Source organism: Alexandromys fortis, unplaced genomic scaffold (assembly GCF_014885135.2).
Source record: "Alexandromys fortis isolate MF-2015 unplaced genomic scaffold, M_Fortis_MF-2015_v1.1 scaffold_13, whole genome shotgun sequence".
Lineage (NCBI taxonomy): Eukaryota > Metazoa > Chordata > Mammalia > Rodentia > Cricetidae > Alexandromys > Alexandromys fortis.
Genome location: NW_026067908.1, coordinates 9,301,616 through 9,315,799, shown reverse-complemented (window position 1 = coordinate 9,315,799; position 14,184 = coordinate 9,301,616). Strand labels below are relative to the sequence as shown.

The following is a 14,184-nucleotide window of genomic DNA, read 5'->3' as shown; positions in this document are numbered from 1 at the left end:
ACTATTTTCTAGTATATGTCACATCATCTGGCATGGACTTGGAGGGTACCATGAGCCAAGCACACTCTTAAAATAAAGATGGTAAGCTGAGCAATAGTGGCACACACCTTTAATCCCAGAACTAGGAAGGCAGAGGCAGGCGAATCTCCGTGAGTTCGAGACCAGCCTATTCTACAAGATCTAGTTCCAGGACAGGCTCCAAAACTACAGAGAAACCCTGTCTCAAAAAAACAAAATAAGATAAAGATGATAATGTTTTTATATGTAAGGAGAAAAATAACTATTTGCATTTTCTCCTTTTTTAAACATAAACTTCATTCAGAGACATTTTAAAAATAGGTGTTACAGCCTGATGTGGGAGTGATTTTTTATTAATAAAGAAACTGTCTTGGCCCATTTTATTGGATAGAAAATTAGGTAGGCGGAGTAGACAGAGGAGAATGTTGGGAAAAAGAAGCTATGTGAGGAGTCGCCATGATTTTTTCGCTCCAGACAGACGTAGGTTAAGATTCTCTCTGGTAAGCCAGTTTGTGGGCTACACAGAATATTAGAAATGGGTTAGAACAATATGTAAGAGCTAGCCAATAAGAAACTGGACCTAGCCTGGCCAGGCAGTGTTTGAAAGAATACAGTTTCCGTGTAATTATTTCGGGCATAAGCTAGCCATGAGGGCGGCCGGGTGCCGGGGACGCAGCCTCGCCGCTCCTATTTCAACAACAGCCAGGTTAAATCCTTTGCCCATGGCTGAATAAAAACAAAGAAACAAGCAACAACCCTTCATTCTAGAATTTGCCAGTGAGGACCAGCAAGGCGGCTCAGTGAGTAGACGTGTCTGCCGCACAGATGATGACCTGAGTTTAGGGCCCAGACCCTCCCACCCCCAAAGACAGATGCAATGGCTCACGTTGTAATTCCAGAGGTGGAGACAGTACAATCATTTGGAGACTCACTGGCCAGCTAGCCACACACACACACACACACACACACACACACACACACACACAAATGAAAATTTACAAAAGACCGTCCTTTAAACACTCGGCTGGAATTGTTAGAGCATCTGGGGACTTACTGGATTTGCTTTATTCCAGGCGAGGCTGCTCACATTAAGGCCTTTAGTTAAGTCACAGGCGAAAGACCAGAGCCGCTCCAGATTGGCTGGTATTGTTGACTGCTCTGTGGCTATCTCTAGTTCCAGTTCCATCTCCATTTCTTCTTCGTCCTCCTTACTCTCCTCCTCTGTTTCCTCGAGATTTTCTTCTTCCTTAACTTCTTCCAACTCTTCAGGTTCACGTTCTAAAGTTAAATCAAACAGAGATAGCATTGTTCTCTAGACCAAAGAATCTGAATAGGTTCCCTGTCACTGATGCTTACAGCACCACTGGATCTGCTGGAATACACAGCCAAAGGGATGGGGCACCTGAATGGTAATTCAGATCGACTGAAGCATTCTGAGAGCAGACTTTCTGGTTCCTCGGAGAACGGGCCAGAGCAGCACATCAAAATGCTGCTACCTTGAAAATGTAAAGCAAGCTTTGTGCTTTTTTTGTTAGGAAGGGGCCAACAACTTTACCTTTGGAAGTATACAGCTCAAGTCTGGGGAGATGGCTTAGTGAGTAAGAGTGCTTGTTCTGCAAACATAAGGACCCAAGTATGAATTTCTGGAACACAAGAAAAAAGCTGAACATGGTCACACATGCTCATAACCCTAGGATTGTGGGGCAGAGATACGCAGATCCTAGAAGCTCACTGGCTGGCCAGCCTATCCAAAAACAGAGGAACTTCTGATTGAGTCTCGAGGCGATAAGGCAGAGAGCGAATCCCTTCTTCCTTAAGGTTCCTTTCTCAGGTATTTTGTTATGCAACTAGACAAGTAATCCTGGTATGAAGCTATAACCAGAACAACACTGGAATTTAAATCACCACCTTTATAATAATTTATAATAATTATAATATTTTGTAATAATACTATTTATAATAATTCACTGTTTTTCTCCAAGGTCCATCTTCTTTCTAAATAAGGCAAATATATGAGGGGAACAAAAAATGTCCTGGGAGCCCATCTGCCTGCCTATTTAAAGTCCTTGGCAGTAGCGCTTGTACTGGAAGGCTGAGTTCATCTCCAGAAAAAAAAAAAAAAAAAAAAAAAAAAAAAAAAAAAAAAAACCTACTCAGTGGACTGGAACCTGTACAGGGACCTGGGTTCCAGACCCAGAAAGTAGAAAACTGAAAATAAATTTGCAAATAGCTAAAATCAAATATTCTGTGAACATATTATAGGGGATTTGTAGTGGTAAGGATGGGATGAACGTCCCTGTCGCTAATATTAGGAAGCAGAACTAAAACAGTTGAAACCTGAGACTTAATGGCATTGCAAAGGAAAACCAAACATGAAAAATACTATAAAAAACAAGTGCTTAATTTGATGCAGGAACAAGGAGAGAATAAGGACAAAGATGTTTTTGAAGTTTTAATTTGAGGGACAACCCTTCTGTGAATTCCCTAGTCTGGACTTTGGTGCTACCCACATGCATGATAGGTAGTTAATAAGTGGCTAAAATTACATAAGTGCACTCGTTATTAAGTGATAACTAGAGTGGAAACTACATTTAGAAATATGTTTTAGGACAATTAATTTTTTAAATTATTTGAGTTTGATCGTGATTACTTTTAAAAGGTACCTTTTAAAACAGGGAGTTGGCGATAGGCTGCAAGCTTCTGCTGAAATACATTTTCCATTAAAACCCTTTCCATGAAAAATAAGTCTTGTTGAAGCTTCTCAGATTTTAATATGGCCCCTGAATGGTCTTCTTCATCTTCATGAACTTTAGCCAGAATTACATTTTCTATATCCATGAGGGAGCTAGTTTCACTATCTGTAAACAGAAATACAACTCACTTACAAAAGACCCACACAGTAGTAGGTGGTTCGTGTATTTTAAAGATTTTTTTTTACAATTATATCGTATAATTTCTGCCTTCTTTCCATTTCCAACCCCTTCAATAGTCATGTTTTTGAATCTGTCATGCACAAAGAAAGTGCGATGCGCGCATTTAACTCATTGTGCGGCTCTTATCCATCAAAAGACACATTGCTTTTCAGAGGGTAAGCAATATTAGCCTTGAGGTAACATGCAGATATGGAAAGCATGAGGGCTCAGATGCATTTTCTTATAAACGCAGTAACCTGGAGTGGGGGCCCTATTCCCATGATGCCATCTAACGCCGCTATCGCCCCCAAAGTTCACTTGCAGACAACATGAACGTAGACACCTTTAATCCCAGCACTAGGGAGACAGAGGCAGAGGGACCTCTCTTCGTTCAAGGCCACCCTGGCTACCCAAGATTGAATCTGTTTGAAAGAGAAACAGAGCTCACACAAAGGTAATTCCAGCACTAGGGAGGCGGAGACAGGATGTGGCTGGGTGGAGAGAGGAATATAAGGCAGGAGACAGGAGCTCAATGCAGCCTGAGGTTTGGTGGAGACAGATGCAGCCTGGAGATGCAGTCTCAGGACAGGAACGCCCCTTTGTTCTGAGCATTGGTGGAGGTAAAAGAACTCTCTAGTGGCTGACTGCTTTGCTTCTCTGATCTTCAGCATTAACCCCTGACTCTTGTTTTTTTTTATTATTATTATTAAGACCAACTGGAATTCGTGCTACAGACTAAGGTTTTGGCCCTTTTAGTACTATGTGTTTATATTGGGCAAACAAATTATGAATGATAGTCTTCTAATTTGAAGATAAATCTGTAATTGTCAAAAAAAAATCTTTCCTCCATTGAAAGGTAGTATATTCACAGATTTGGGGGACTGTGGAGGCTAACCTTGGTTGTTAAGTTGACTGAATATGGAGTCAACAAAAACAGACACCACTGGGCATTCCTGTGAGGTTCTGAGTCAGATTATCTGAAGCAGGAAGACCCACCCTAAATGTGAGTGCCTTCTGGAGGCAGCCCACATAAAAGGACATTAAAGAAGGAAACTTTCCTTCTTTGGGCCTACTTGCCCTCGTTCTTGTTGGCACACTCATCCATCCTGCTGCTGTGGCATTTCTTCATAACATTAGAACCAACTTCTTTGTGACGCCAATGTAGACTGGAGATCAGCAGGACTCGTCCAGCACCAGATTAGGACTGTCGGGACATGCAGCCTCTGAGACTGAATGACTAAAGTGGTCTCAGTCTTTCCAGTATGAGACTATTGATGGACCACACCCTGTAAGTCAATCTAATAAGTCCTATCCCTATCTTTATCTCTAGATTGTGATGATTGGAGTGAGAACAGTCCCCAAGAGTGCATATGTTTGAATACTTGGTCTCCAGATGGTGGAACTGTTTGGGAAGGATTGAGAGTGTGGTCTTGTTGGAGGATGTTTGTCAGTGTATGTGTGGGGGGTGAGGTTTCAAAAGAATGGTGACATCATCAGTATGCTCTCTCTGTCTCCTGCTTGTGGATCAAGATGTGAACTCTCGACTCTTCCTACCACCATGACTTTGCTCTGCCATCAAGGATTCTAGCCCTGTAAAAGCAAAAACCCAATTAAATGCTTTATTTTATATGTGCACAAATACGCTGGTCATGGTGTTTTATCGTAGCAACAAAAAAGTAACTGATCCCTCAGTTCTGAAAAAAAAAAAAAAAGACAGGGAGTAGAAAGTATACAATAGACCAACAAAAAGAGCCCTGGAGAGGAGAAAAGAAGTAAGATTATTCGGGGTCCTTGAAACCTAAAGAAAGGCACAGTGGTGAAGGAAGCCTGTTCAGAGGGTCAAGGAGCAGCTTTAACAAAGCTGTTTGAGGCAGCTTGTCAACTGTCGCGGTTATCCTGCAGAACTGGGGGAAAGTGCAAAGGCCAAGGGACAGCCTGGCTTCCATCCTCCCCAAATGAGGCTTTGACATCATGTGTGGTATCAGAGAAGCTATAGTAGAGGACCAGAACATCCACCTCTACCACATAGGAGAATACCAGACATGCACAGCTGGGGAGCCCAGGATTTCTCAGACACCAGGGATTAACAGGTTTTCCCATCTCCCAACTGAAGCTGACAGAGCCAGGAATCAGAATTTTTATGATCATCTAGCAATAATTACAATAGTCTCTATCTTGTGATGATGCTGTATTTGGCTGAGTGGGTGACGAGGCAATCCTATCTGCTGTAGCCACAGAAGAACAAAGGAAGCTGGGGTGCTCAGCACAGTTCAGCAGTCACATCCCCCAGGCGCCACAGGAAAGTCAGGTAAACAAAACAAAAAACCTGATCTATTGAGTCTGGTGCATGCATATCATCCCAGCTCTCAGGAGGCTGAGGGAGACAAGTGAGTCTAGAACACCTCGGTCACAGGGCGAGTTCCTATCTAAAAAACTCTGAGCTTCTGCCACCAATCGGCAGTCCTGAGACAAAGACTCCCACTCCCTGGATAACTCACTGTTGAAGCCTGGTAATATGCAAGCTTTTCATCTAGATTTCAATTGAAGATCACTCCCTGTACCAAGAGCAAAGAAAACCTCAACTTGAATTGAAAAGATGATAATCAGCAGACACAAACACCAAGCTGAGAGAGACAGTAGAATTATCTAACAAAGAATTTACATAGATCATTATAAAAATCCGTTTTATAAACATCCTTGGAACAAATAAAAAGTATTATCAAAGGAAAAGAACACCTAAATGAAAGAGAAGAAGAACGAAAGGGATTACAGGACTGAAAATCATACTCAGAATTCAAAATTTCAATTAACGGGTTCAATAACACACAGAGATCTGACTGGCTCTGCCACGGAGTGCTGGGATTAAAGGTGTGTGCCACTACATCCAGCTCATTTAATAAAGCAAAAAACTGATCTTAAAAACAAGTGACAAGATGGCTCAGTGGTGAAGAATGCATACTGCTCTTATAAAAGACCAAACACAATTCCCAGCTCCCGCATCTGGCAACTCCTAACCGCCTGTGACTCTGACTTGAGGGACGCTGATGTCCTCCTCTGGCTTCCTCCTACGCAGCACTCAGGTGCACAGGCCCCACTGCCATATATTTAAAATAAAAATTGTATTCAAACTCAGGAGAATAAACATAAATAAAAACATAAAATAAAACTACTCTGAAAAAACATAATGAATAAAGCCTCGGGGCCCTATGAGATTATAAAATTCAGGTGATTAGCCGGGCGGTGGTGGCGCACGCCTTTAATCCTAGCACTCGGGAGGCAGAGGCAGGTGGATCACTGTGAGTTCGAGGCCAGCCTGGTCTACAAGAGCTAGTTCCAGGACAGGCTCCAAAGCCACAGAGAAACTCTGTCTCAAAAAAACAAAAACAAAAAAAAAATTCAGGTGATTATTATTTCAGAAGGAGAGAAAAGTGTCACATGAAAAAGTGCCTGAAAACAACGCTGAAAATACATAGAACCGAGCAAAGAACAAAAACAATGTGAAGAAACTGAGTGAGCCTTGAAGAGGAAATCTAAAGATAGCCACCAAAGACTTACCATATTTGTACTACTGAAAACAGAAGACAAAAATAAAAAAAATGATGAGAGCAGTGAAGGCGAGAGATATTTATAGGAAGAAATTTATTTGCGTATCAACACACTTTTCATTAGAAACAAGAGATTGCAGAAGATTTTGCGTTTGTTCTCTGAATGATGGATGAAAAGAACTATTCACACAGAATTCTGTAGTAAAAACATCCAATAAACACCAGGAGACGATGAAGCTCAGTGAGTAAGGTGTTGCCATGCAGGCATGAGGACCTGCGCTCAGTGTGGATAAGCTGGGGACAGGCAGGGCCCGGCGGCACACATCTCGAATCCTGCACTCAGGAAACAGAGTCAGGTGGGTCTCTGAGACCAGCATGGTCTACATAGTGAGTTCCAGTCCAGCTAGGGTTACATAGCTAGACCTTGCCTAAGGAAGCAGGAGCAACAGCAGCAGCAGCTGGCTACAGTGTTTCTCACTCCTAACCTAAGAGAGACAGATTCCTACAGCTTACTGGCAAGACAGTGGAGCCAAATTGTTGGGTCTAAGACCAGTAGGAAACTCTGGCTCAAAAAATAAAGTGTAAAGCACTTGAAAAATGACAACTTGAGCTGTCCTTTGATCTCTTCATGTATACATGAGTATATACATGCACAACTGAGCATACATAATACACATAAACCCACAAAGTGTGTAACACAAATATATTTTATTTCTTCGAAGATATTTGTGATTGAAGAATTAATTACATTGTCTTATGAAGTTCTAAATATCAAGATGTCTTCCTTAATATCTAGAAGAAATACACAAGGCAAACATTATAAACCAAAGAAGGTATGCTCATGCCTATAATCCCAGGGCTCAGGAGGCAAACACAGGGAGATAACAGCAAGTTCCAGGCCAGCTTAGTGTTCACAGGTTCCAGGAAGGCCAGGGCACATGATAAAATCTTGCCTCAAGAAAACCAAAACCAACCACCAAAGGCAGAAGTCAAACTGGTAACATGTTGATGCCAGTGAAATTTGGTAAGTTATGCATATGTAATGCCATATGCAGATTAGTAACCAACTGAACAGAAATGCAAAGATAAGCTGGAACAGACGGACATACACAGATGTAAGCTAAAAGGTAACTAAAAAAGGAATAACAACCAAAAGATAGTAAAAATCAATCAATAAATAAAATGAAACAAAACCAGAAAGCAAATAATAAAAGACGCAATGTTCTAAATATTCTAACTTAAAGGCAGCTAGCCGGAGTGTCCAGCAGCAAGCAGTAACAAGATTGTCTCAAACAGGCTGGAAGGTGAGGACCCACATCCAAGTTTGTCTTCTGACCTCTGTTCACACTGGTGTAATGCACATACACATATAAACTTGCACACTCACATATAAACTTGCACACTCACATATAAACTTGCAAACTCACACAAATATGCACATATACATATATGTGAAAAAAAGTTTAGAAAGAGAGAGAAAGGGAAAAAATGCACTAGAGAAAAACTTAAAAACAAGGCCTGGCATGGTGGCAAATGCCTTTTATCCCAGAGGAAGGAGGATCTCTGTGAATTGGAGGTCAGCTGGGTGCACATAGAAAGTTACAGGCCCCAGTCTGAAACAGCAACAAACTCTTGACAGGCATCCAAGACAAAAACAAAATGAAAAAAAAAAAAGAAACCTTAATTTCATGCTTGGAATCCAGGAAACTGAAAGCACCGGCAGAATCCCTGAGAAAAGCTGTACTTTCCATGTTCTGTGCACAGGGAAACCTGGGACCTGCAGCAGCAGAAGGTAAAGCGCTGAGTGGAGACAGCCTGCAAACCCTGCAACCGACGGAAGCACCTCACCTCTGCCCATGTACTTACCGTCTAGGTTCTCGTTCTGGTCTTTAGCAAGTAAATTTCCTTTACTTCCAGCCACGGATGATGGTTTTGCTGACAGCAAAGCTTCGGGAACGTTGAAAGAATCATACAAATCCCAGGCGGTGGCCATTATGCCTGGACAGACAGAAAAGGCAAAGGATTTCAAAACAAATTTTAATATTACAGCTTTGGAAAAATCTAAAATTATTTTCTATTAAAAGCACATTAATTTTAACGACATTGGCAGGAAAATACCAGAAATAATTCATGAGGACACCTTGGGAGATCCTGAGCCACCTCACTATTAGCTTCTAGATATGCCTTCATGTTTTAGGGATAGCCCAGGTTACCCACACTCTCATCTGTCTCTCCATCTTTCCTACCCAGGCTTGAGAAGAATCACCTCATCAGCCTGTCACTGCAAGGCTGCCATGGGATACGGAGCTGGGCAACACCCAGATAATGTTTTTGCTAGTGACTGACACACAACAGCTTATATTTTACAGATCTGCTCATGGGAAGCATCTCATTCCTTTTTACTCAGTAAAGTTCCCTATACAACTATTTAGGTAAAAACATTGTGCTTGTTAGGATGATGACATTGTCAAAAACCTTAATTGCATTTATTCAAATCATCAAATACAGCAATGGTGACCAAATACAAGCTGAAAGCATCATTTATCTTCAAAAAATAATTTAAAAAGCTCCCATCCCCTTTTACTACCAATTTACTGCTTATGGGTACTACATTCCTACCGCTGACCCTACTACCTTTCCGTTAATAGTGTGGAGTTTTTGTTTTCTTTTTCAGAATGATGTTTTAGTAAGAACTTTTCCTTTAAAACTCAAGATGGAATCTAGGCCTAGTAAGTGTAGCCATTTCTACTAGAACCATACAATATAAAACCAAGGCTCTCAGCAAAAATGGAAGACGAGAAGGAGGAAGAGGGGAGGCAGAAGGGGAATAGGAGGACGGGGAAGTTTTGTTTTTGAGGTAGGATGCCATGTAGGTAGGCTAGTCTCAGATTAGCTATGTGGACAAAGATAACTGATTTCTTGGTCCTCTCATTTTTGCCTTTCCAGGGCTAGAGTTCCAAGGATCCATTGCCATGCCAAAAGTGGGTTGTTTTTAATGTGTGAGTACATGTGTGTGCATGTTAATGTGTGTGGGTGCAGGTGTGTGAGAGCTGGCTCCACTCCTTGCCTGGGGGAGTTTGTTCCAGCATCCTAACTGAGGAGCTTAGCTACCACCCAGGCTCACATGCTGGGCCTTCGGATAGCCCATCCTAAACACCTACCCCATCTATGACCTCCTGGAGCACATGCACATAACTATAGCTGCAGGATCTTTATGTCTCCGGGTAATAGCAGGATAGAGGAGTTTTGGTGAAGATCCAGTATTGATGGTGTACCAGGAGCCAGAGGCCCTGGATCTAAGCAACAACTCATTGCGGATGGGGCTGACTGGACAAAAGGGAATAATGCATGGCACACTGCAGCTCCCAATGCCACTAGGACAAATGAAGAGGTGTTGGAGAGGTGGGAAAGAAGGGAGGACGAGGTGGGATTTTTGTTGTTGTTGTTTTTAATTAATTTTTTGGGGGGTGGGTACTTCTTTTGAGGAGAGATGATGCTACAAGGCGAGGGGTGGATATGGAGGGACTAGGGGGTGAACGGGATTTGGGTGCATGATGTGAAATTCCCAAAGAATCAATAAAGAATTATGTTATTTTAAAAAATCTGAGCTGGGTGATGATTGTGCATGCCTTTAAACCCAGAACATGGGAGGCAGAGGCACGCAAATCTCTGTGAGTTCAAGGCCAGCCTAGTCTACAGACCGAGTTCCAGGACAGGCTCCAAAGCTACATAGAGAAACCCTGTCTCTAAAAACAAAACACAACCAAAACAAAACAAAACAAATCTGCAACCTAGTGGATTTGCTAATTCTTCCCTGCTGAGTGCAGTATATACAATTCACATGTGTGCCTGGTACAGCCAGAGAAGCAGAGCCTCTTCCGAAGGAGTAAGATCAGAATGCACACTGTCTGAAGCTGAGCAGAGCCAACAGCACACCCAGAAGTGGCTAAGCGTTAATTTCATCTACTGCCCTTTCCTTCCAAACGAGTCCCTTCTTTTTCCCTGGAAAAGAGGCCACAGAGTGAAAATGTAACTGAAATCCCTCCATTTGCACAAAGGGTGGAGTAAGTTAGTAAGGAGATGAAGGGGTAATTCACAGCATCCTCAAATCACTCAAGACAACATCTTATAAAGAGGCTCAAGAATTACATGAAGAATAGTAAAAGCAAATGGAATTGCTGAGGCACACCTACAATCCCAGCCCACAGAGGCAGAGGCAGAAGGACCGTTGAGAAAGAGACCATCCTGTGCGATATACCAAGCATGAGGCTAGCTTGAGCTACACAACAAATTCAACAGCCTAGGCAGCATAGCAAGGTTCTTTCTCTGGTTTAAAAAAAAAAAAAAAAAGTCACATAGCAGAAGCCTGGTAGTGAAAGTGGTTGAGCTATCATTGAGTCACCGGGATAAATGTCACTTGATCATAATGTACAGTCCACTTCATGCAGGGTTGAATTGAGCTTGTTAGTATTATGGGAGGGGTATATTCAAAATCATTTTTTTTTGGAAGAGAGGATGGAAGATTAGCATTAAGTCTTCTATTTTTAAAAAAAAAAAAAAACTGTTAGAATTCACCTGAGGAACCATAGACCCTGGCGTTCTCTCTGAGGAAAGGCTTAGGATTGTTAGATCAATTTCTTTACTTTTGGTAGATCGAGTCAGATTTTCTACTATCCCTTGAGTCAGACCAGGCCACTTGTGTCTGTAGAGGAATGCTTCCACTTCATCTAGCTATCTACGCTGGCATACCGTAGTTTACAATATTCTATCACAGCACTGGTGGAGGATCCACAGTCACACCTGCCCTTTGATAACCGAGTCTCCTCTTTTTCAGTAACCAGTACAGCAAATTGGCTGATTTCATTCACGTTTCCAGAGCACCAGCTTCTGGTCTTTATCTAGTTCACTCTTCTCTATTTCGCTCGTTCTGTTACTTCTGTCCTTCTACTAGAGTTGGATTCAATCGTCTTCAGTATCCTGAGCTGTAAAATTAGCTTATTAATTTGAGCTCTTTCTTCCTTCTGAATTGTCTGGCTATTCCTCCTTAAGCAGTGCTTTGAAACATTCCATACATTTTGGTACGCTGGGTTTTCATCTTTCAAAACACATTCGCATTTTCATTTGGAGTAGAATACTGTGCTGATTTTTGTTGTGTCAACTTTGTTTCTTGTCTTGTGGATGTGACGCACGGCCCTCACACGTGCTACGCAAGACTCTACCACGGAACTACAGCCCAACACTCTCTACGTGGTTTACGCATCTGTCTGGCTCTTCCGCTCATTACTGGGAAGGCATGTTAAAGCATTATTGCGGGACTAATGCTCGCCTCACTGAGCCCACTCTTGCTGCTTATTTAGATCTCTCATGTTTACAACTGTTATGTTTTCCTTGTGGACTGAGCCATTGATTACTACACAGTGTTCTTTGGTACTTATGAGGATTTCCCAAAGTCTTCATCTGATTGGTAAAGCTGTCTCCATTTTCTCTTTCATGCGTACTTAGCCATTCAGTCAAGCCTCTCACAGAGATCTTATATTCAGCCAATCTTTTTCAACTGTACAGCATAATTCACTTATATTTAAAGTAATTACTAATGTGGAATTGTTGGTTTTTAAAAAACATCTTGATATTTGTATTCTCTCTACCTCTGTTTCTCAACTCCTCAGTGACTATTCTGTGTATAACTGATGTTTTGGTAGTGTCTCATTTTTATTCTGTTCTTATCTTCCTTTCCCTAACTTGTAGGATGTATATTTTTGTTGTCATCATTTTTTTTGTATGTTGGCACCATTTAAGGATTATAATCAAATTTTGAAAATTAAACCTATTCTTAATTTAATAACTTTGTAAATCGCATATTAAAACTTTCCTTTTTATACAATTCTGCCCCACCACTTTGTTTTTGAAAAATGTATTCTCTACATAGTGTAAGTCCATTAACAACCATAACACTGTTTTATCAATATCTCTAAAATTTAATATTTATTTTTATGTCATGAATGTTTTATCTGTGTGTATCTATGCATGCAGTGCCCACAAAGGCCAAAAGAAGGCGTTGGATCCTCTGGAGCTGGAGTTACAGATGGGTGTAAGCCACTATGTGGGTGTGGGAATGGAACCCAAATCCTCTGGAACAGCGTCCAGTGCTCTTGACCACTGAGCCACCTCTCCAGGCCCTCGGCATCTCTTCTAAACTCTCCTGCAAATGGGCTCTGCCCTTGCCGTGTGTTTGTAACTGCTCTTCAGTTTCCTGTCGGGCGTCTGTCTCCTGCCCTCCGTTTTCTGCCTACAGGACTCTAATTAGCATTCATTTAAAGGAAATCTGCCATCAATAAATTCTGTTCGCTTTTGAAGACTCAGAAGTATCTTACTTTCTTCGCTTCTAAAGGATCTGGCATTTTTATTTGACAGCGCTTCTTTTGCTTTCGAACTTTAAATGTCACAGAGCTAACGTCTGCCCTCCATGGTTTCCAGTGCAAAATTTAGTATTAAAAATTAGACTGTGTGTGATAAATCATTTTTATATTGTGACTTTCAAAATCCTCACTCTGTGTTCTGACTGACTATGCATGTGTCTTTGTGTGGATGTCTTTTCAGAGTTCTTCTCAGAGCAGACCCTTAGCAAGTTTAGAGAGACCTGTTCCTCTGCTCCCGGTGCCCCTCCTCACAGTCCCATTGCATCCACACGTGTGCTTACTGTCTCACGGGTTTCCATTAGCGTAGTGTTCTTCCTTCTTGTTCCTCAGACTGAATCTTTTGCAATGATCTATCATCAAGAATTATTATCCCGTCTTCTTTCTTAACTGTTCTGTTGCAAACTATAGGGCACATTCTCATTTCCATTGTTATACACGAAGATGACTCTGAACTCTTGATCCTCCTGCTGGCCCCTCCTGGGAACTGAGGCCTTGCAGGAATGCAGCGTCACACTTCACTTACGCGGTGCTGTGGATCAAATCCAGGGTTCATGCTAATGAGAATCTGTACTTCCTGTCATCAGGCTACCAGGGAAGGAACACCAGCAGGATACCCAGGTACGCCCACACTTCACCCAGGCAAGGATACCCAGGTACACCCACACATCACCCAGACAAGAATACCCAGGTACGCCCACATATCACCCAGGCAAGCCACACCTCTGCTCTGAGGTAGGAATGAGGGAAAGCTAAAGGAGACTGGAGCATTTGTTCTTCTTCTTTCATGTAAAAGGAAGTCTCAGGGGTGAGCAATAAATATCCCCACCTAGAAGACACATGAACGGTCCTTTACAACAAAACAAAACTACACTTCTTTTTACTAGAGGTTTGCATTTTCAATCTTTAGAAGAATCTAGCTCCCAGCTATATTCAGTAATAACTGCAATCAGATTATGCATGTTCTTTCTCCTCGATTGTCCTCTGCCCATATCCCATAGGCTTCTGCAGTATCCTCAGGAACGTTAATCTGTAAACACTGAGAGGTAGTAAGGCGAGTGTTTCAGAGCACGGATTCTAAGACCTGTGTGGGTCACCAACTGAGGTGACTCCTCTGTGCTGATTCCCCAGCAAGGAAATGGAGACTACGATTCAGACCCACTTTACAGCGATATGGTGGTCATTGAACCACTTATGATGGGAAGAAGGGAAGAACTGTGTGGACTATACAGACGGATGTACTGGTAGTAAACTATATCATAAAATCATTTTCTATAAATTGTATAAATGATTGAA

The 14,184-nt window shown here is 41.9% G+C and overlaps 1 protein-coding gene across 5 annotated transcripts in view; it reads right to left on the bottom strand.

Moving 5' to 3' along the window:
- Dnai4 (dynein axonemal intermediate chain 4) overlaps positions 1 to 14,184 on the bottom strand; it is a 66,986-nt gene that overhangs the window by 18,730 nt on the left and 34,072 nt on the right. For all 5 annotated transcript variants that reach the window (XM_050136058.1, XM_050136059.1, XM_050136060.1 and 2 more), the window contains 3 exons: positions 8,342 to 8,473; positions 2,682 to 2,876; positions 1,073 to 1,296 (listed from right to left, as the gene is read on the bottom strand). In XM_050136058.1, coding sequence (XP_049992015.1) covers positions 1,073 to 1,296; positions 2,682 to 2,876; positions 8,342 to 8,473 — 551 coding nt within the window. The remainder of the gene's footprint in view (positions 1 to 1,072; positions 1,297 to 2,681; positions 2,877 to 8,341; positions 8,474 to 14,184) is intronic.